Here is a 24,501-nt window from a genome sequence, read left to right on the forward strand (position 1 = left end):
TGCGAGTCAGAAGAGCCGATTGAAGAGACAGAGAGACGAACAACCAAGACTCAGTCTAGTGTTTTCCCCAGAGCCTATCAGCTGGGCAGTAGTGTTGTCCGGATCATGAATGATTCGGATCTTTGATCCGGATCTTTTCTGTGAGTCCAATCATTCGAATCATTCAATCATTGTGATGATCCGGATGATTCGACTCACAAAAAAGATCCGGATCAAAGATCCGAATCGTTCATGATCCGGACAACACTACTGCCCAGCTGATAGGCTCTGGGGAAAACACTGAACTGAGTCTTGGCTGTTCGGCTCTCTGTCTCTTCAATTGGCTCTTCTGACTCCCTATGTGTACGGCTTTCTTCACCCGGGACATTTCAAAAACCTGTGAGGACCTGTCTGGGGAAAAAAAGACACCTGGTCAGCCTAAATTAACCATAAATACTTACCTGTACCTGTGTAAAAAATGTTACCACGTCAATCTCCTCAGAAATTATCCCACACCAATATTGTCTAATGAACTTGATTGAAGATCTTTTCCCCACACCCACCACCACTCACCACAGCTCCTCGATGCAGCTCTAGCTATACTAGTAGGGATCCTCCTGATCCCCATCGATCTGTTAATAGACCAATGGGAAGCCTTGGAGCCAAATTTAAATATGCTTTTTGGCTCTAGCTAAACTGTAGTATAGCTAGAGCTCCATCCTCACTGTCCTCAGTAGCTCCCACGCTCTACTGTGTACAGGGGCATTGCTATTAACCGCTAAAGTTGGTGGCCAGTGACTTATTAAATTTTTTACAAAAATGTTTGTCAAATGCAAATGGTAAACAGCCTAAGTTTGCCAGGAACTGTCCACCGATGATCTGTTCGGGCCATTCCTACTGCAGGGCAAAGCAGTGAGATAAGTGAGAAAGACCCTGCACATTCTGGCAAGTGGATGCAATATGCATTTGCTGCACCATTTTAATTAGCTTATAGACATTTTGAAAGCCTGCATAAAAGTCAGGTGTTTTTTTTCTATGCAGCATAATTACATAACAGAAGAATATCAGTTTACTTTGCACCTCTATTTCATAGATGCCATTTTTCACAAACTTTGAGAAAATAGAATTATGAATATATGACACACATACACATGTCTTGAAGATGCAGAAATATTATGCTCAAGGTTGGAGGACCTGAGAGGAAGCATTGTCAGTGAGAACGGTAGCAGTGTGATGTCCAGCCAGCTATGGCCATGGAGAATGCATTATAAGAGTTCTAGCATATGCACTTGTGCCACAATAACTCGGTATTGATCAGTATCCTGGTCGTTACTTTAGTCTGAGTTATTGTGGAACAAGCACAAACGCTGGAACTTTTATAAGACAGATTCAGTCTATGGAGCAGGTGAGCATTATTGGAATCATGTGTGACTCTTGCCAGTGAAACTGATACACACAGGGAAAAACAATGTGCCACTTTTGACACAGAAATTCAGGCAGAAATGAAATGCCCAGGAGGTTAATTAGCCAAGGTGCTGGCTTACTGAACAAGAAGAGCCAAGATTCAAACCCAGGTTGCATGTGTTTGGTGGTAATGGTGGTAAGTGTCAGCTCAGGACACTAGCAGATGACTGACCTGTAAAAGCAGCAGGAGACCACATTGCTAGCTGGCATCATAACCTGCATGACATTATAAATATATGACACCCATAAAGGTGTCTTGAAGATGCAGAAATATTAGGCTAAAGGACGGAGGACCTGAGATGGAGCATTAGTTAGTAGAGATGGCCCGAACAGTTTGCCGGTGGGCAGTATTCGGCAAACATTGGGCTGTCCACTGTTTGCATTGAACACAATAAAAAAAAAAAACTTCACGCTCCCATTTTTCCCATAGTCTTTAATGGCAGGCAAGCGGTCGCCGATTTTATCGGTTAATAGCAAAGACCCCTTCCATGCTAGAAACACCAAATTTGCAGGGTACGTGAAGGAGCCCATGGGTACAAGAGAAAAAAAATAATATAGTTGTTGAGAAAATAGATTTTAAAGTTTTATAGGAAAAAAGTATACTTTTAAATGTGGTAAATAACAGAAAATGTAGAAAACCTAACAGTAATGTAAATGTACATATATCAAAAGGAAGAACAATGAATTTCATGACAGGGTTTCTAGGGGGACCCCTGGAAACCCCTCCAGAGTCTCAACGCTTTGGACAGGGATCACTATACAGCCGCAATATGGCTGTATAAAGATCCCTGGCAACTTTACCTATTTTTGAAAACGTAAAAAAAAATGTACAGAGTGTGGGAATTTTTAAAAAAAATGACATGGGATCCCGCTCCAGAACCTTTTTAACCCCTTGTTCCCCATGCAGTATGGGATGACCAGAATGTGGAGCCCCGGCCGAGTGGGGCTTCACACCCTGAGCTATACCAGCCTGCATGGTCCAATCCGTGGGGGGCGTTGACTCCCTGGGGGATTCATGGTGGCATAATGTGGCATCTGGAGACCCCCAGATGCCAACCCCCCTCCCATGAATAATTAGTATAGGGGTACGAAGTACCCCTTACCTATTTCCACCAAAGGGTTAAATGAAATAAAAACACAACAAAGAACAAACTCCTTTATTAATCTTAATTAACCAGAAATTATTACCTCTACCTTTAACCTCCCTGGCGTTCAGTCTCCCTAGGATTTTTGTGTAGAAAGTGATCTAATTAATTTTCATAACCATTTTTTCTGTAACTTGCCAAAATGTGTCAAGCAAGGGTCTAGTATACAGTGCAGGAGAGTATTGATGTGTATGCACGCCAAATACTGTTCACAGCATGTTTTGCATTGATGAGTATTTCCATCAATCAATACCGCTAGGGAGGTTAAAAAAAAATCCCATGCCAATATCCTCGGAAAAAACCCACACCAATATTACAGGTTGATTGAAGATCTCAGCCGGCCGAAGCCAAACACACCACCCCGGCCACAGCTCTCAGCTATACTGTAGCTGTATAAAGATCCCTGGCTAAAGCGTTGTGACTCCGAAAACCTGTCATGAAATTCATTGCTCTTTCTTTTGATATATGTAAATTTACACTACCGTTAGGTTTGCTACATTATCTGTCATTTACCACATTTAAATGTACACTTTTTGCCTATGAAACTTTAAAATCGATTTTCTCAAAAACTTTAAATTTGGTGTTTCTAGGGAGCTTTCACTATTAACTGTTAAAGTCGGCAATATAAGTCTATGGAGCCCGCTGAGAACAACCGGTTCGGGAACTTTAGAGGAAATTTGCGTTTGCAATTCATGAACCCAAAATCTGATGTTCGCGACATCTCTATTAGTCAGTGAGAAGAGAAGCAGTGTGACATTAGGCCAGCTATGGCCATGGAGACTGCATTATAAGAGTTCTAGCATATGCACACAACTCGGTATCATCAGCATCCTGGTCGATACTTTCGTCTGAGTTATTGTGGCTCATATGCTGGAACTTTATATAATACATATTGAGCCAATGGAGCAGGTAGTTGGAATTGCGTGTGACTCTTGCCAGTGAAACTGATACACACAGAGAAAAACAATTTTCCACTTTTGACACAGAAATCCAGGCAGAAATAAAATGCCCAGGAAGTTAAATAAATGCATAAATGCATAGTGTTCTTTTCTCATTGCTGGCATTACCCACACCTCCCCAGTGGGAAAAGGAGGAAGAATTTGTAGCGCTGTGAAGATTCTTAATTTGGTTTTATAGAAAGTTGTTGTTTCTCCAAACAAGCTCAGGTGAAGAATATATGCAAAATAAATAGACACTACAAGCTGGAGAAAAACATTAGTGTTTGAATGGATCCTTAGTGAATCCTTAGGGAATGTAAATAAACAAGTATTTTGTGTGTGATGCTGTAAAGCTTTCTTTCAATTGTTGTCGATTGCCCCTCCCTCCAAAACCTGATCAGTAATTTTTACTTGTGTACTCTTTAGAAATCTTCTTTTTCCAATAATTATAATCAATTCTCAATGTCAAATTGGCTTCTGTATTATTTTATAATATTATAATGTTTAAATTTGAAGAATTTAAATAGTGCTTCCACATTCATCAGTACCTTTGACAGTATAAAGTCACCATAGACTATCCTTACATGCATTTCCATAGCATTTGGTATTCGGTGAAACACTGCGTTTCTATCAAGTGTGACCCCTGCCGCTCTTGTTGCGGGTCATGTTGGCTCTAATAGTCTGTTGCTCTTAAACATTATCAGTAATTTACTAGTTTTATCTGCACAGATATTCATGTTACTTTAATAACATAATGTTCTCAATGTTGGTTCTGTATTATTTTATAATGTTAATGTTTACATTTTGAGTATTTATATTGTGCTGACATAGTTATCAGTTCTTTTGACAGTATATAGTCTGGTCCCTAACTGCTCCTGCTGCAGAAATTTTGGTGTCAGACATCACAAGATACTTTTAACTACTAGTCGACGGGTGTGACCATGGCGGCAGCCCCAGGACCACCTAAGGCCAATCGGCGTTAAAGTCCTGAAGCGGGAATTTGCAGGAGATCACACATGCTGATATCCGCTTGGATGACAGAGCTCCGCTCCTCCTTCAGTCTCCTAGCGGCGATCGCCACTAGGAGACTGTTAGATGACAAAACAGCTGTCTATTTCATCTATACAGCGCTGCGATCTATGGCAGTGCTGTACTAGGGACTGCCGTGTGACATGCTGGGATGCAGGAGAACAATCAGCTCTCATTGGCTGAAGCCTATCACAGCCGATCGCCGAGAAAGCTCTGTTGGTTGGCAGAAAAGGGGGAGAATCACTTGTGTGCTGAGTTGTATGGCCCTGCAGTTAGGCCTTAAAGCTGCAGTGGCCTTTTTTGTAAAAAATGGCCTGGTCACTAGGGGGTTTAAACCCGTGGTCCTTAAGTGGTTAAAGCTGTTTAGTGCTCACGCCTGCATAGATGTGAGGTGTTTTGGATGCATAAGGGGGTTTTGATAAAATATTAGAAAAGTTGCAATGTTTTTTTTTAATTTAGATAATAACCTCAGCAGGGGGAAGCCTCTCTGGATGATCCAGAGGCTTCCTCAATCCTCTGCAATCTCTCTGCTGCTGCATTTCCCTCAATGTAAAAGTGCAGCCGCACTGTGCAGGTGCCAGTAATTTTGCTCCTGTGCAGCAGCACGAAGACACTCGTGCATGGAGAAAAAATCAATGCATGGAGAAAAAAGCCGTGTATGAGCAGCCTTGTGCTACTGCGCAGGAGCAGGATGTACTTTGTGCCTGTGCAGTGCGGCCACTTTGCAACTGCATAGTGAGCACACACTTTTTAACTTTTACTTAAAAAAAAGAATATAAATAGCCTAATCATACTTAATTATTTACATTAAATGACATTTATTGATTTAAATTAAAGAAATCTGATCAGTTGTCCGCATCTTAATGTTATTTTGTGAAGTTGTGTAATATAAAAACTGACTCAAACGCAAGAATAACATTAACCTAGAGCACAACCTGCATGGATTACCCTGGCCATACAATACAAACAGTATTTTATTATCAGCAGCAATGTAGCTGCATCTAAGTCACTTCGGTACTAATGATCCATTGTGCCATCAGCAGGAATGCTCTTTTAAAAGTAGTTTTAACTTAAAAAAAAGTTAAGTTAAATAGGATATTATGAAATTTTGTTAGTGAGGGAGGTCACATGATAGCACAGCTAACAAGTTTTCAAAGCAGGAAAGAGAATGTTGTGCTGTGGTCTACATGTATTTAATACATTCAGATAATATATATGTTTTAGTGTTAAAGCTAGAAATAATAGAAAAAAAATTAATGTATGAGAATAAAGGTTCCATTTAAAGATATGCATATTCACTTCCTATCCTTACAGGAGTCTATGAAAAACATAGTGCTATTAAAAAAAATTAGAAAATGTGGTTCAGATGGTTGGACATTCAGAAAATTGACCTAATTTAAGTTAACCGAACCCTAATCTGCATTCGGCATAGACAGCTTTGCAGTAATCTGTGATATTTTGTAAATGAGGGTGCTGCTCTGCTCCACTGTAATTGTTTTGTTTTGTTGTATGTGTTTGTGAAGTCCATTATCGGCACCTTTTGTTGTTAAAAATTCTATAAAATTTGACTTTAAAAAAGATATGCATATTCATATGAGATTTCTAATAAGATTTTGAGGAGAATGCTTTCTAAATTTGTGAATTTGGTACTGAACTTATTATTATGCATGCATAGAACACTGAAACTGTCCATCCTCTACTGACCTATTCATTGTGGTTCCATCTATTGTAATGTTATTGAAGAATCTCCACCTTTGATCAGCTCCTTCCATTTGCCTTTTGTTCATATTGTGGAATGTTAATGAAGTTTTCACCTTACTTGCTGGGGGTTAATTTACATAAAGAAGTCATGGAACTGTCTTTTAATAATACTGTAAACACACCTTTTGTTGTTAACAATACATTCTCTTTAACCAATGGAAAACAACCTTATGCTAGTGAATGAAGGAGAAGTGAATAAAAGATGGGTCAGGCCTAAATCAGGTAGCAGAATACCAGAGACTTCCCAGGAATAAGGAGTTCCTATACTACATCCTACCAGGTAACTATGACCATTCTGATTTACTCAGTTGTAATATTAGTCTAAACACATTATAGTTAGGATTGCATTGTATTATTTTGCATTCTTTAGTTTGTATTTTTAAGATAAATTATGTTAATAAGTGTGATATTGCATAACCCAGTAAGTGTAATTTTTATGACTGGGTGGCACATGTGACGGTTTTATATTGTACAAAAGTGTACCTGTTAGAAGAATAGCAGTAAGGCTTGTGTTAGGGCTGGGCTATTCTGAAGAGATTTTTTGGGGGCATATGAGTAAAATATTTAAATTCTTGTTAACAGTTGCTCTTTTTTTTCAATTTTGTTTGTTGATTTTAAAATAAAGAGTAAATAATGTTATTGTACATAAAGAGATTTTGAATAAATCCCACCGGCAAAAATAATTTGATTAACAAACTAGGGATAATAAAAGGGATTTATAGTTTATCAGAGATTAATAATCAGTCACAATGTGGTATGTAGGTCAGTTATAAGGTAAATTAATGTATTTAGTTGCTGCATTAAAGCGGACCCAAACTGAACAATTTTTTTAGTTGCACCACTCTGACACATACAAAGATAAATAAACACTCCTTCAAGCCTATGAGCATTTCAGTGCACGCTTTTCACCCTTCTCTTTTTATAACTAGGATTATACTGGGAGCAGCCATTAGCAATTCCTCCATTGCCGGACACCACCTACTCCACCAGTTTGCCGGATTCTGTCCCGGCAATATGAAAGGAAGGGAGGGGTTCCTCCAATAAATGTAAAATATTTTATATTTGTCATCATGCAGCTGAAAAAAGGCTGCTATTTATTATTATAATTTAGAAAATAGATTTTATTTCTGAAATCTTGTATTTTTAATTTGGGTCCACTTTAATATCAAGTGCAGTGCTACCCTGATTATCTCTGCGTAGACAATGGCCTCAATTCACTAAGACCATGCTGGAGATAATAAGGCAAGAGAAAACTTACCTCCACGCAGTGAGAGAGTTATCTTATCTCTTTATTCCTTAAGTTACCTCCTCTGTAGTTATTTTCACATGCAGTTAATTAACAGCCTGTCTTTAACTTTAGAATTCTGGAGATATTTTAAGGATCAAAGAGTTAACTTTAGGTTTACCTGAGGTAAAATGTTTCCTGAATACTACATGCCATATCACCATTGTGATAACTCTAGAAACGTTATTAAGGACAAGAGATAAGCTTAGCAAATTGAGGCTATTGTAATAATGTAATATTTTAAAATAATGGTAAAACAAATTTTGGAGTGCAGTAGTCAAATAAGGACTAAAGACTGAGGGTTGCAAATAAGTGGCCAGAGGATCTATTAATCAGAGTCATCTCAGTGTAAGTGGTATGAGGAATAGTGGCATGAGACAGTATACAAAGATGCCAACAAGCCTGCTTTTTATGGTACATGATTCTGGCAGCTGGAGAGTGTACTTTGCAAATACATAATAGAGGCTTGTGTTCATTTTTGAATTATTATTACTGTTGTTATCAATATTGTTAACAATATTATAATAACAGCCTAGCATCAGTAATATGCATATCTAAGCCACACTAACCCTTCTATAACTAACCCTCACCTGAACTTGTTACCCTATCTCCTAGCACTAACTTAGCTATTACTAAGCGCAACACTAGCCTCTATAGATAACCTCTTCGGCTTCATCATAGCTAATAACATTACACAGCTTTACATGTAGCCGATAGTGGTACTTGGCTACATCAGCACTGCATCCAATCCGGAATCCCTGATGCTGACTGCCCAACCCCACCACCTGCTTTACCAATAGTTGGAGTTCAGCTACATAATAGTCAAACCTCAGTATCAAATTAAACTACTCAATGCTCCATAGCTGCACATTTGCATTGTGTTCTATAACAGCACCTGATTTTAAAAACAAATTGTACATGCAAATTAACTGATTTGGTGCACTTCTTTTCAGGGAGTGCTTCTGATCATAAAGATATTTCTGAGAAAACCCCAGAAGGACGCAGACGAATCTAAAACCTGTTGGTGAGAGGTTCAGAGCTGTCAGCTACTAATTCCCACTGTAAGTGAAATCTACATAGGAAAAATACATTTACAGTGCATTTTACATTTACAAATGTACTCCTATATGTGTATACGTAAACATAATTTCCAATTGTCATTTTAAAAAAGGGGGTTCTGTGGCATGTTAATAAAAAAAAAACACTTACCTGGGGCTTCTCTCGGCCCCTGCAGCTGGCATGTCCCGCGCCATCCTCCTACGATCCTCCGTTCCCCACCGCCAACACCAGTCAATTATTCGACTAACAAGACGACTAGTGTGCACTCCTGCTTGCGTCTGCAGGAGCTTCCTGCGCAGGCACAGTAGGAGGTTCTTTTGTACTGCGTCTGCACAGTAAGCTCCTAATGACGTACATGGTAGCCACAATCGCGTTAGAAGAATAATTAGACCGGGAGCAATGGCATGGAACGGAGGATCATAGAGGATGGCGCGGTACATGACAGCTGCAGGGGGCCTATTGATGCTCCAGGTAAGTGTCAGTTTGTTTTTCTATTAATATGCCACAGAACCACTTTAAGTTAAAGGATACCTGATCTGAGCCAGCAGAGAAAAATGGAAATTATAAGTGAGTGTAGGTAGGGGTGTAGATGCTTACTGCACATACCGGGTGTTGGCATCTCCTTCCATTGTGCATTAAAAGGCCCTGTTCTGTAACCCTAGTCAGCAACGTCCTTTAAACTGCATATATTATGCTGTATGACATATGTATAGTATGTCAGGTCAGCAGCCTTGTGACTGTGCTCCCCGCTTGTCTCCTTCTATGTGTGTATTCGCACATGTGGGGAGCACAGTCACAAGGCTTCCCACCTACTGCACATGCACAGCGTAGTCTGTCCACATCAAAGGGCACTGACCACTGTTAAAGAAAATAATTCCAATTGCCTTTTTTAGAGATGACAATTTTTTCTGTGTAATTCTTGTAAATGACGATCTAATAAGCCACATTATGGATTATCAAGTGTTAATTTCAAGTGTCTTAAAAGGGATTATCATCTGAAGTATAGTATTATAATAGACTAGGGATGACCGGAAATGCCAATTACCGCTGCCGATTTACTCCTTCCGCGTATTTCCACATTCCGATGTGGATTTTCCACTAAAAATAAATTTTCACGTTCTCTGATTAACTTATTCATTGTAAGGCTTCTGAAGTTCTGATTGGCTTAAAATTACCAAGTATCGGTAAGCGGAGTTCTGCAAAAAAACACATTTTCTGATTGGCTAATTCATTCCGACTTTCTGAGTCTTCTGATTGTCTTAAAATTACCCAATATCGGTAATGCGGATTTTCCGTCAAAATTTTTGCCTAAAATCCGCATTCACTGATTGGTTTATTCATTCTGAGTCTTAAATTTTCACTTTTCCACAAAAATCCATGTTCCACATTAGTATTTCCAAGTTCCACATTCCCATGTGGAAATACGGATTTCCAATCTGAAATGCGGCAATTGTATTTCTGCTGAATCTGAATGAGCATCCCTATAATAGACCATTTTTTTGTTTGATACGCTGTCAGAGCTTCTGGGAATATAGCAACAATAACATAAAATATATTCAATTACAGGAGCAAAATGATGAGTCACAGTGGAGACAAGCCGCATCAGTGCTCAGAGTGTGAGAAAAGCTTCACTTACCAATCAGCGCTTATTAGACACCAGAGGAGTCACACTGGGGAGAGGCCATTTATCTGCTCAGAGTGTGAGAAAAGTTTCAGTCGAAGGTCACTGCTGAAGATACACCAGAGGATCCACACCAGAGAGAGGCCATTTTCTTGCTCTGAATGTCAAAAATGTTTCAGTCATAAGGGAAACCTCATGAATCATCAGAGGATTCATACTGGAGAGAAGCCTTTTTCCTGCTCAGAATGTGACACATCTTTCACTGAGAAGTCACACCTTATAAGGCATCAGAGAATTCATACTGGAGAGAAGCCTTTTTCCTGCTCAGAATGTGACAAATCTTTTACTAAGAAGTCACACCTTGTAAGGCATCAGTTGATTCATACTGGAGAGAAGAATTTTTCCTGTTTTGAATGTCAGAAATGTTTTGCCACAAAATACAGCCTCATAGAACACCAGAGAATTCACACAGGAGAGAAGCTGTTTCCTTGCTCAGAATGTGAAAAATGTTTTACTTTCAAAGCAAGGCTCAAATACCACCAGAGGATTCACACAGGAGAGAAGTCATTTTCTTGCTCTGAATGTGATAAGTCCTTCAGCACTCAACAAGCATTAAGTATACATCTCCGGATTCACACTGGAGAGAAACCATATAAATGTACAGAATGTGATAAAAGGTTCTCACAGAATGCAAATCTTACTCAGCATCAGAAAAGTCACAAAGGAGAAAAGCCATTTAGCTGCTCAGAATGTGACAAGATCTTCTCAGTACAGTCAAATCTGAGAAAACATCAGAAGATACATGAGCGAGTGGATGTCAGCCTGTAAACTGTGTTTTAATAAACATGTTGCTGTAGCATCACAGGATTATGATCTTTGATAAGTAGACCAGATGTATTAATTAACATATGTGATTTGGGGATTGATGCATGAAGCTGTAGTAATATTGCTGAACACAGACAGTGCACAGCAATATTATCGTTACTACCGGAAGCAGGTTACTGTGAGTTCCATTATTAGTATGATCCATGGTACTTCTGGAAAACGATCATTGCTACAGTAACACCATTACTATTGCTTGTTGTCGTAGCGACACCAGCAGTACTTAAGCACCACAGGTTGCGCTAATAGCAAACCCCACAGTAACTGTAGTAATGCTAATATTGCCCCCTACTGTCTGCATACAGCAATATTATTGCAGCTTCATGCAACCCTCAGAAGCTTAATCCACCATCAGAGATCATACAACAGGCAGAAAGTATATTATTTTTGGTGATATATAATCACAAATTAAGTGAACTGTGATCAGCTGGTACATGGAAACCTGGACATTTTTTAAAATATACATTAACATCATGTTCACAATGGACTGTAATAATAGGATTCTCATTTAATTAGTGTGTCATGTACTGTTAGGTTTATGATCTGTAACTTGCCCTTAAAATCTATTGTTTACTTTGATGGGAAGTGATTCTCCATTTTTTATTTCTGTATTTGCATGAATTTGTGTTCATCATCGGGATTAGATAAATTATGTCAACTTGAAGTTGAAATATATTTTGAGGCCCTGATTGACATACGGTGGCGGGATAGTTAGAGTTTTGTGTAAGTTTTGATCTGATGTGTATTTTATCTGCTCATTGATGGAGGTGGTTATGTGATTTAAGTTTTTTTAAATAAGAACTTTAATTTTTTAAACATTGTTCTGTGCTGCTGGAAATCTTGTTTGAATTGTTATTCTATAAGATGTGTCTTCAGTTTGATAAACCACAGCATTCTCTACTGAACAAAAAAAAAACATATCAGAGATCATCCAACTAGGGTTACCCCATTTATTCAATCAACAGAACATAAAGAAAGACCAGCTCAGTGTTTCAGGACAGAGCACTGGGCACCTGAGGAAGGGAGAGTGGCTCATATCATTGTGCTGGTCTTTTTATATGTTCTACAGCAGGCTTTCTCAACCAGGGTTCCTTGAGTGCTCTGCAGGGGTTCCATGGCATTTCCCCTCATCATGGGGTAAGTATAATAGGGCACATTATAATAGGTGGTACTTTAACAAGATGTACTAAATTGGGAGGGGGGGCTCAGGAGACAGTATAATGAGTGACAGTGTAATAGGAGGTACTGAAATAAACAGTCACACATACTTTTAAAGACCATGCCTCCTGAAAAATAAATGCAGGGGTTCCTTAAGATCAAAAAATTGTTTGCAGGGGTTCCTTAAGATCCAAAAGTTATTTGCAGGGTTCCTCCAGGTACCTAGGTTGAGAAAGGCTGTTCTACAAGCAGAAATTTTGGGACAAACCTGCCATCCTGCTTGTTTTTCAGCAGTGTATCTGGGTGTGGTGGTAACTAGGAAGAGTGAGTACACCTCTCTGGCAGTTTCTTTTTTTTTTTTTTTTTTTTTTGAACTTTGGCTGGTTTTGTGATTTTTCTGCAAGACAGTTTTGCATTCAAGTCAAGGGGCAAACATTAGAGGTCAAATTCATTCCAGAATCGCCAACATTTCTAAATATGTTAAAGGATACCAGAGCTGAAAAGCATAGGAGAAACAAGGGAGCAGGCATGTAGCGGGAGCTGTCCTGATGGCCAACGCTTCCTCCATTATCATCTGCCTCCCTTCTTTCTTACCTAAAGCATAGGAGAAATGGAGAGCAGGCATGTAGCAGGGGCTGTCCTGATGGCCAACGATCCATCATTATCCTCTGTCTCCCTCCTTTCTTACCTAAAGAGCCCCGACAGCCTCTTCTGGGTCGAGAGTGTGTGTGTGTGTGTGTGTGTGTGGTGTGTGGTGTGTGGTGTGTGGTGTGTGTGTGCCGCGATCACTCAAAAACACCTTGACCGGAGTCTCCACACTTGGGACAGTTGGTCAATTGGTGACCGAGTTTACAAATCCAGGAAAAAGTGGGTGGATCATAAAACAGCCTATCGAATTTCAGCCATTCATTTTAAATGGGAAAATGTAAACTGCAGCCATTCTTACACTGTAAAAATCAAGATAGGTTGCGCTGGGTCTATATCAATATGTGTATTAGGTCAAAAGTGTATATATATATACACACAACATATAATCATAAAATATATATTTATTTAGGAATATTTAATTCATATAATCACAGTCTAAAAAGCGTTAATATATATGGAACACAATATAAATCACAGAATAAAAATATCAAGGTGCTTAATATATCACATATCATTTGCACATCCACTCACTCAATCGTACCCGGACCATCCAATGTGTGCAAAAAATGTTGTGGTAAAAATAAAGATAAAAAGTATCAAGTTGAATGGGACAGCGATACAAAATCTCCGTGTAAGAACAGTTCATATTGATTGTGTAAAAGTTCCTGCTGTCTTGTATCAGTATCGAAAGGCTATAGTTCTTTAGTGCAGATCCTTTTTAAGTATATCACAGGGTCAAAAGTTCTGTTCTATAAAAAGTATTTAGCATAAATCACAATTGGATCTCAAGTTTAGGTAGACACTCCGTAACAGATTACCTCTGTGGTGCCAGTGAGTTGTATGTGTCGCTTAGCATATACTCACACTCCCAACTAGGTATCCGGTGGTTGTTCAATCGGTAGATCACTCGACAGGTCAGAGCTCCGGCCGGTAGCTCAATGGCCTGTATCTGTAGTATCAGCTCTCTCCTCCCGTGTAGTTCCGCTTTGCGCTTGGATGACGGCAAGTAGTACTTACGGGTGGCGGCTGGTTCACTTCCTGGTGACGTCACCTGCGTCTCACGACTTTGGTTGCTAAGTTGCTAGGTTACCGTTGTTATGCGGTGTTTGCTTAGGAGCGTACTTAGATGTTCCCAGGCAATTGTAGCGTCTTTATTGTTGCAACTCCTGGCGTGGGATGCATAAAAGTGGGCTAACGCGTTTCAGCGGTCTCGGTCGCCTTTCTCAAAGCCAATTCTTTGTGAACTGTCCACCACGATGCTGATATAGTGTCCTAATCCCTTCTCTCATTCTGATAGTTCCTCCTGGGTCATAGAGGGAGAATGAATTCATTTAATGCTGCGTTATGTGCAATATAAGACATATTGTTGCAAATGATTTCTTACTGTATAAAAATTATATATAAGAACGAGAATTAATAGTCAAATGAAGGATAGAATATAAAAAATGTTCTTTTAATACTGAAAAATGTATACAAATATATAAATATATAAAAGGCTGAGGAGGCTTGAATTCAGTTAGATTTCATACCGATTCTGACTTTTAGAACTCAGACCAGTGACAGGCATCTCCTCGCGTGGATGAGCATAAGTGCACACACATATTGATATAGACCCAGCGCAACCTATCTTGATTTTTACAGCTTTATCCTTTAAGTGTGGGGAAGTGGGAACCCACCTCTAACTGGTTAGCAGCGGGCGAAACAGATACCATAGGGAACACCCACGAGCGCCCTCCAAATTAATTCAGCCATTCTTACACTGTTGGTATGGTTTTCAAACTTGGCACACTTGGTCACTGAGTGAATGAGATTAAGATTCAGGAAGATGGGTGGAGCTTACAATAGCCAATCAAAATTCACCTATTGGTTTTCAAGGGGAATATTTAAACTGCTGCCATTCTTACAATATTAATGGCAGAGGCATCAAACTAGCTACAGTCGGTCATTGGGTGACCGGGGTCCAAATTCACTAAAGGGGTGGGGCCAAAAACAGCCAATCAGATTTCCTTGGTGGATAAACTGCTTCATTCACACATTTTTGATGCCAGGAACCTGAAAGCTCACAAACTTGGTCATTGAGTGCCTGTGTGTCCAGGTTACAAAAAGACTGCGGAGCCAAAAACAAATTTTACTGAGAAAATATAAACTGTGCCATTCTTACATAGTTAATGGCAGGGTTCTCAAACTTTGCACAGTTGGTCACTAGGTGACTGGGATTAAAATTCAGGAAAATGGGTGGAGCCTACAACAGCCAATCAAAATCCACCTGTTGATTTTTAAGGGTAATATTTAAATTGCTGACATTCTTATACTGTTAATAGCAGATGTCTCAAACCTGGAACAGTTGGTCACTGGGTGACTGGGGTTCAAATTCAGAAAGGGGGCAGAGCCACAAATAGACAATCAAATTTGTTTAATTTCAATGGGAATAAACAAATTATTGATACCAAGGACCCAAATGCTCATAAACTTGGTAATTTGACTGTCAAGGTTAGAAAAAGTGGGTGGCACCAACAACTACATTTTTTACATGGCAGGGTTCCTAAGCTTGACACAGTTGGTCACTGGATGACTGGGATTAATATTCAGGAAAGTGGGTGGAGCCTACAGCAGCCAATTAAAATTCATCTATTGATTTTCAAGGGGAATATTTACATTGCTGCCATTCATACACTCTTAAAGGATACCGAAGTGACATGTGACATGATGAGATAGACATGGGTATGCACAGTGCCTAGCACACAAATAACTATGCTGTGTTCCTTTTTTTCTTTCTCTGCCTGAAAGAGTTGAATATCAGGTATGTAAGTGGCTGACTCAGTCCTGACTCAGACCGACAGTGACTACCGTGTGACCCTCACTGATAAGAAATTCCAACTATAAAACACTTTCTTAGCAGAAACTGGCTTCTGAGAGCAAGAAAGAGATAAAAAAGGGAATTTCTTATCAGTGAAGGTCACACTGTAGTCACTTCCTGTCTGAGTCAGGACTGAGTCAGCCACTTACTGACCTGATATTTAACTCTTTCAGACAGAGAAAGAAAAAAAGGAACACAGCATAGTTACTTGCGTGCTAGCCCCTGTACATACACATGTCTATCTCATCATGTCACATGTCACTTCGGGAATCCTTTAATGGCAAAGGCCTCAAATCTGGTAAATCAGTTCCTGGGAGACTGGAGTGGTTTCAATTCTGAAAAGGGGCAGGCCAAAAACAGCCAATCAAATGTGTTTAATTTTAATGGGAAAATGCAACTTATTGATGCCAAAAACCCCAAAGCTCATAAACTTGGTCATTGAGTGACTGCATGTCAAGGTTTGAAATAATGGGCTGAGCCAAAACAACTAATTTTTTACCTGGGAAAATATAAACTGCAGCCATTCTTACACTGTTAATGGCAGGGTTCTCAAACTTTGCATAGCTGGTTACTGTGTGACTGGGATTAATATTCAAAAAAGTGGGTGGAGCCTAAAATCCAATCAAAATTCACCCTTTTGATTTTCAAGGGGAATATTTAAATTACTGCCAATCTTGCATTGTTAATGGCACAAGCCTCAAACCTGGTACAGTTGGTTATTGGGTCACTGGGGTTCAAATTCAGAAAGAGGGTGGAGCCACAAACAGCCAATCAGATTTGTTTCATTTCATTGGGAAAATACAAATTATTGATGCCAAGGAGCCCAAAGCTCACAAATTTGGTCATTGAGTGACTGTGTGTCCAGGTTACAAAAAGTGGGTGGAGCCAAAAACTAATTATACTGGGGAAATATAAACTGCAGCCCTTCTTACACTGGTTGTGGCAGGGTTCTCAAAATGTTCCCAGCTGGTAGCTGGGTGACTGAGATTAATATTCATGGACGTGGGTGGAGCCTATACTAGCCAATCAAAATTCACCTGTTGATTTTCAAGGGAAATTTTTAAATTGCTGCCAATTTTACTCTGTTATTAGCAGAAGCCTCAAGCCTGCTACAGTTGGTCATTAGGTGACTGGGGTTCAAATGCTGGAGAGGAGCACAGCCACAAACAGTCAATCTGATTTGTTTAATTTCTATGGGAGTATAAAAATGTTTGATGCCAAAGACCCCAAAGCTCACACACTTGGTCATTGAGTGTTTGTGCGTTAGGGTTAGAAAAAATGGGCGGAGCCAACACCAGCCAAATACATACCCGGGCAACGCCGGGTCACCAGCTAGTGTACCAAATTAAATTTGAGTAAATTGGGGAAGTAATAGTGATTGTTAACTTTTGGATTGCCTGGTTAGCATCCTTATTACTTGTTTACCAGATAAAAATAAAGAATTGATTTTTTATTTTATGCCTGACAGTTACATATTAACCTTCTGTGGACCGGCAGCCTATCCCCCTTTAAAGAGAATCTGTATTGTTAAAAACACACAAAAGTAAACATACCAGTGCGTTAGGGGACATCTCCTATTACCCTCTGTCACAATTTCGCCGCACCCCGCCGCATTAAAAGTGGTTAAAAACAGTTTTAAAAAGTTTGTTTATAAACAAACAAAATGGCCACCAAAACAGGAAGTAGGTTGATGTACAGTATGTCCACACATACAAAATACATCCATACACAAGCAGGCTGTATACAGCCTTCCTTTTGAATCTCAAGAGATCATTTGTGTGTTTCTTTCACCCTGCAGTTCTCATGCACTGAAGTTTCAGGCTGCTCTTTTCTTCCTGCAAACAGCTTTGCCCTTGTCTGTAATTCTTCAGTATGTGAAAGCCCAGCCAGCTCAGAGGACGATTTATCCAGCTTGTAAAAGATAAGAGAGAAGAGAGAAGCTGCTCTAATGTAAATAACACACAGGCAGTGTGCAGAGAGGGGCCTGGAAGGGGGAGTTCATAGCAGAACCACAACACTGAAGAACTTGGCAGCCTTCCAGACACAGGCTGACAAGTCTGACAAGAGAGAGATAAGTTGATTTATTACAGAGACTGTGATAGTACAAAGTGCTGCAGTAAGCCAGATCACATTAGAATAGCTTTTGGAACTTGTAGGATGATAAAAAACAGGATGCAATTTTTGTTACGGAGTCTCTTTAAGGACCAGTGTATTTTACATGCAGGGGGCACATTTGGGGGGGTCAGGCAGCCAGATTCCCAGTATAGATAGCTAGGCATTGCTGTCCCCAGTATAGCCAGGTGTCCCCAATATAGCCAGCAGCCATTACTCACCTCCCTGGGTCCTGCGATAAGCAGCATTAATTAATGAATTGTCATCAAGCCAAGACCCAACATAAGAGTCAGAGTGAGCAGAGATGCCGGCCAGAGCAGAGGGGTGCAGTGATTGCCGGGGGAACGTCAGGAAGGTGAGTGGATCCTCTTATTCCCCTCCTACCACCGCTGTTCTGATAGGGATCACTATGATCGGCCGGCATGCAGGGGTGCTCGGATACCCCTTTTTAAAATCTGAATTGATTCGGATTCAGATCCGGATACCCAGATATCCGGAGCTGATATTCCCGAATCCGAACGTTCTGATATCCGCGATCGTTCGGATATCCGAACGTATTATCCGCGGATATCTGACCTGTTCGGATATCCACATAGAAAACCGGAAGTGGCCTCTAAATTGCTTTTAAAACAATTTTTAGGGTAAATGATGCATGCAGCATCATGTTTTATCAAAGAGAAACACTAATTGATTATGTGGAGAGTTAAAAACACACACACACAAAAAAAGGCTGTCAATTAACATCAGGATTCAGGACTAGGTTCCAGACAGCGGTCGTGCAGCCCACATTGTGTCCAAAGTCCAACCACACAACTAGGACATCATAGTTTTCAGCCCAGACACCTCCAAAAAAACGACACTGCAATTGTGTTTGGGGTTAAATATAGGTGGTGGTATCAGCAGCAGTGGCCTGTGGCACCGTGGCAGTGGGAGCCAGAGCCAGCTTGCTTCAGCCTCTTGAACTCCTCATGCTCAACAACATGTTTTTTTGGCCAGATGGGTGATGAAGCTGGAAGTGCCATACTTGTAGTTGTCACAACCTTTGCTCATCTGTAGTTTGCACACATTGCATATGGCAAACTTGCTGTCCAATGAGGGCAAAGTGAAAACCCGCCAGATTGGGGAGGTGAAGATTCCCCTGTGGCCTGAATGGGATGCTGCTGCTTTTCTCCCTGTGGCAGTTGGGGCTTGAGTGGTGCGGCTGGTGGTAGCAGCAGAAGGCTGTGGGTCCCGCATTCCACGGCCACTGTCTGCAATGCTGATCCTCCATGCCAAACCCACCGACGCATCCTCCTCCTCAGAGTCAGAGCTGACATCCCCATCCTGTGGATGGTAGTCACGGTCCTTCATCTCCTATCAACATCATACCCTTCTCCTCAAAACCCAGAATATCCTCCTCAAACTCCTTGCGGCTAACAGCCCTGAGTTTGATCGTGGCGCCTGGAGCGAAAAGCTCGCTGACTGAGGGTAGGCTGCCCGCTGGGGTCGACACTGACACGGCAGACCTTCTGAGGGTGGCCGCAATGTTGCTCCCTGTCCTCTTGCCCTTGCTGCCCCTCCCCTGGCTGCCGGTGCCAGCAGACATAGTACAACTTATACGTGATGATGTCATCAGATGATGTGGGGTACTTGTACTTTAATAAAATCGGAGTTGGACTTTAAAGCAAATCAGCACGGAGTGACAGACCACAGAGTAGAGGACAGTGCACACTATTTGTCTGTCACACTGACTCTGCTCAGCACAGTAACACTGCAGTAATCTGTAGTAAGCTAACACAGTACTGCTCTAACAACTAACTGCAGTACTAACTATATACTGTACAATAACACAGTAATCCTATTCCCTAACCTATACTGTCCTGCTGGCCTGCACAGCACACACAGACACAGACAGGACCTAACTGAGTGAATGAAATCAAAAAATTACAAGCTAGCTAGCTAAAAAAAACAATACAACAATAGTGTAGTGAAAGTGTTTAGCACTCAAAGCGTTAGGTTTATCACTGTATACAGCACTTGCTAAGCCAGAAGCACTGGAGCATGTCTCTCAGTGAGCAGCCACACAAGCAAGGACGATATGTCTCATCATGCCAGCCCTCCTTATTATACAGGGGGGCTGGCCAGGGTTCCCTTCTGTGATTGGATGCTAGGGCTTATTCTGGGAGCCCTCTGATTGGCTCAATGAGGTCAGGTGGGGCTGGCCAGGGTTCCCCTCTGTGATTGGTTGCTAGGGCTTCTGCTGGGAGCCCTCTGATTGGCTCAACGATGTCAGCTCCTTAGTTACAGTAATTGGATCCGGATATCTGCGGATATCCGCAGAGATCCGGGTATGCGACCAAATATCCGCATAGCGCTATGCGGATTTCAGCCCAGGTATCCGGAATCTGAATCCGGTCGGATAGCGCTAAAAAGTTTGGATATCCGGGTTACCCGGATATCCGGAATCTGGATGAGCGTCCCTGATCACATGATGAGGAGCCAATTGCCATGGCTCATAATTACTGAGAGGAGATGTCAGCTGTCATGTGAAAGCTTAATCTCCCTTCTCAGGTGCGCACGATCACAGTGGGAGTGAGATGAGCAGGTAGGCAACATAAACCCTACGCTGCATCAGAGTTAAGCAGCCACAAGTGTGGCGTAGGATTTACTACAGGTGGTCCCCAGAAGGTTAAAGACCTTATGGATAATTTGGATTTAAAGTGACTATATTTTTTTTAAACGCAGTAAAATGACAGAATTTGTAGATGGTTTACAGGGAGCAATTGATCTGTTTATGGGATGTGGGACTGTGAGCCAAGTGCAACACACAGATGACAGCACATGCAGATTGTACAACCTACATGATGCAGATGGTGTACATGAAACATGACATGTTTTTGAAGCAGTAACATACTCTTACCCATTTTCACAAAGGACTAAATGAAATAAAAACACAACAAAGAAAAAAGCCCTCTAATATTCTTAATTAACCATAAATACTTACCTGTACCTTTAAAAAAATGTTACCATGCCAATATCCTCGGAAATGATCCCACGCCAAAATTGTCTAATGAGTTTCATTGATGATTTCTGCCCTACACCCGCCACCACACACCACAGCTCCTTTCCGCAGCCTTAGCTATACTAGTAGGGATCCTCCTGATCCCCATTGGTCTGTTAGTAGACCAATGGGGAACCATGAAGCCAATTTAAAGATGCTTTTTGCTCTAGTTATATTTTAGAATATCTAGAGCTCCATCCTCACTGTCCTCCATGGATCTCGCTCTCTAGCACCTATGGGGGCAATGCTATTAGCTGCTAAAATCTGCGGCCAGTGGCTTTAATGTAAAAAATGCTATTTTTTTACAAAAGAAAAAATTTGCATCAAATGTGAATGGTAAAGAGCCCAAGTTCGCCAGGAACTGTCCGCCAGTAAACTGTTCGGGCCACTCTTACTGCAGGGAGGTGAGATAAGTGAGAAAGACCTGCACATTCTGGCAAGTTGATGCAATATGCATTTGCTGCACCATTTTAATTAGCTAATAGACACTTTGGCAGCCAGCATCAAAGTCAGGTCTTTTTTCTTTTGTATGCAGCATAATTACATAGAGCCTAACAGTAGAATATCAGATTTATTTGCTCCTCTATTTCATAGATGTCATTTTTCCCAATCTTTGAGTAAATAGAATTATGAATATATGACACACATACAGATGTCTTGAAGATGCAGAAATATTAGGCTCAAGGTTGGAGGACCTGAGATGGAGCATTAGTCAGGGAGAACAGTAGCAGTGTGATGTGCAGCCAGCTATGGCCATGGAGAATGCATTATATACCTCGGTATCAATCAGTATCCTTGTCAATACTTTTGTCTGAGTTATTGTGACACAAGCTCATATGCTGGAACTTTTATAAGACAGATTCAGTCTATGGAGCAGGTGAGCATTATTGGAATCATGTGTGACTCTTGCCAGTGAAACTGATACACACAGGGAAAAACAATGTGCCACTTTAGACACAGAAATCCAGACAGAAATAAAATGCCCAGGAGGTTAATTAAATGCAAAGTGTTCTTTTCTTATTGCTGCCATTAGACAAGACAAAAAAATAACATTTATATAGTGTTTTTCTCCTGATTGAGGCAATAGCAGTGTTAGGGAGGCTAGCCCCAGGACTCCTTACTGAACAGGAAGCCCAAGGTGCTGGCTTACTGAACAAGAAGAGGTAAGATTCAAACCTGGGTTGCGTGTGTTTGGTGGTAATGCTGGTAAGTGTCAGCTCAGTAGTCAGGACACTAGCAGATGACTGAGCTGTGAGAGCGACTGGAGACCACATTGCTATATGGCATCATAACCCAGGGCTGGGCCAAGGCAGAGGCAAGAGAGGCTCCAGCTTCAGGGCGCAGTGTAGGAGGGGCACACAACTCATTCAGCTATCATTCCCCTATTGTGTTTGCAGCAGGGAGAAATAAGAAAAGGAGATACATGGCAGTGACTGCACGCCAAATAACTAGAGATTAAGGTGTTTGGGGTTGGGTGCTCTGGGGCACCTCTTAGTCTAATAGCAATCCGTGTGGGACAGCTGGGGTGGGTGGGATGGAGGGGCGCAGTTTTATATCTCAGCCTTGTCCCGGCTATGTTATAACCTGCATGACATTATGAATATATGACACCTATAAAGGTGTCTTGAAGATGCAGAAATATCAGGCTAAAGGATGGAGGACCTGAGATGGAGCATTAGTCAGTAGAGATGGCCCGAACAGTTCGCCGGTGGGCAGTATTCGGCAAACATTAGGTTGTTCGCAGTTCGCGATGAACGCAATTTAAAAAAAAACTTCACGTTCACATCTTTCCCATTATGGCGGTGTGATACACACATTTTATGCCTTGTATGATACTTTCAAAAGAGCTAAAATAAAAAGAAGATTTTAGATGGTGCGGATCCTTATTTGCTTGGATATCCCTATGCGCTCCAGGTGCGATCGCTGCACATCAACATTATCCATTGGTGCTGATCCACTTGAAACATTAACACATCTTTGCCATAGAATTTAATGGCAGGACAGCGGCCGCCAAATTTAGTGATTAATAGCAAAGCCCCCTTACATGCTAGAAACACCAAATTTGCAGGGTATGTGAAGGGAGACCATGGGTGCAAGAGGACACAAAATAAAAAAGAACTTAAAATCGATTTTAAAGTTTCATAAGAAAAAAGTATACTTTTAAATATGGTAAATGACAGATAATGTAGCAAACCCAATGGTAGTGTAAATTTACATATATCAAAAGAAATAACAATGAATTTCATGACAGGGTTTCCATGGGGACCCCCTGGACACCCCTCTAGAGTTGCAACGCTTTGGCCAGAGATTGCTATACAGCCGCAATATGGCTGTATAAAGATCCCTGGCAACTATACCTATTTTTGAAAACTTAAAAAAAAAATTCACAGCGTGGGAAATTTTTTACAAAATTACGTGGGGTCCCCCTTCCCGAGCCTCTTTGACCCCTTGTCCCCCATACAGGATGGGATAGCCAGAATGCATAGCCCCAGCCGAGTGGGGCTTCAAACCCTGAGCTATACCAGCCTGCATGGTCCATGGAATGGGGGCATGGTCCTATTCATGGACAAGGGGCTCTTCCCCACCTCTGGTGCTCCAGATGCCCGTCCCCCTCCCCTTTAAGAAGAAGGACCCCAGATGCCCGCCCTCCCTCCCAGGAGAAATGAGTATACGGGTACAAAGTACCCCTTACCCATTTCCACAAAAGGGTTAAATGAAATAAAAACACAACAAAGAAAAAAGTCCTTTATTAATCTTAATTAACCAGAAATACCTGTACCTTTAAAAAAAAAATGTTCCCACGCCAATATCCTCAGAAAAGTCCCACCCCACGCCAATATTGCAAGTTGATTGATGATCTCAGCCGGCCGCAGCCACACACGCCGCCCCGGCCACAGCTCTCAGCTATACTGCAGATGTATAAATATCCCTGGCCAAAGCGTTGCAACTCCGGAAACCGCGTCATGAAATTCATTGTGCTTTCTTTTGATATATGTAAATTTACACTACCGTTAGGTTTGCTACATTATCTGACATTTACAGCATTTCAATGTCTACTTTTTTTCTATGAAACTTTAAAACCAATTTTCGCAAAAACTTTAAATTTGGTGTTTCTAGGGGCTTCGCTATAACTGTTAAAGTCGGCCACAGAAGCTGGCTCGGGAACTTTTGAGGAAATTCACGTTTGAAATTCATGAACCCAAAATCTGATGTTTGTGACATCTCTATTAGTCAGTGAGAAGAGAAGCAGTGTGGCATTAGGCCAGCTATGGCCATGGAGGCTGCTTTATAAGAGTTCTAGCATATACACATAACTCGGTATCCATCTGCATCCTGGTCGATACTTTCGTCTGAGTTATTGTGGCTCATATGCTGGAACTTTATATAATACAGAATAATCCAATGGAGCAGGTAGTTGGAATTGCATGTGACTCTTGCTAGCGAAACTGATACACACAGGGAAAAACTATTTTCCACTTTAGTATTGACACAGAAATCCAGGCAGAAATAAAATGCACAGGAG

At 41.0% G+C, this 24,501-nt stretch overlaps 1 protein-coding gene across 1 annotated transcript in view; it reads left to right on the forward strand.

Annotated features, from left to right (window-relative positions):
- The window catches only part of LOC137560743 (zinc finger protein 850-like), a 159,759-nt gene that overhangs the window by 73,797 nt on the left and 61,461 nt on the right, over positions 1–24,501 (forward strand). Inside the window, exon 4 of the mRNA XM_068271894.1 lies at positions 10,248–11,083. Coding sequence (XP_068127995.1) covers positions 10,248–11,083 — 836 coding nt within the window. The remainder of the gene's footprint in view (positions 1–10,247; positions 11,084–24,501) is intronic.

This window comes from Hyperolius riggenbachi, chromosome 3 (genome assembly GCF_040937935.1).
Source record: "Hyperolius riggenbachi isolate aHypRig1 chromosome 3, aHypRig1.pri, whole genome shotgun sequence".
Classification (NCBI taxonomy): Eukaryota; Metazoa; Chordata; class Amphibia; order Anura; family Hyperoliidae; genus Hyperolius; species Hyperolius riggenbachi.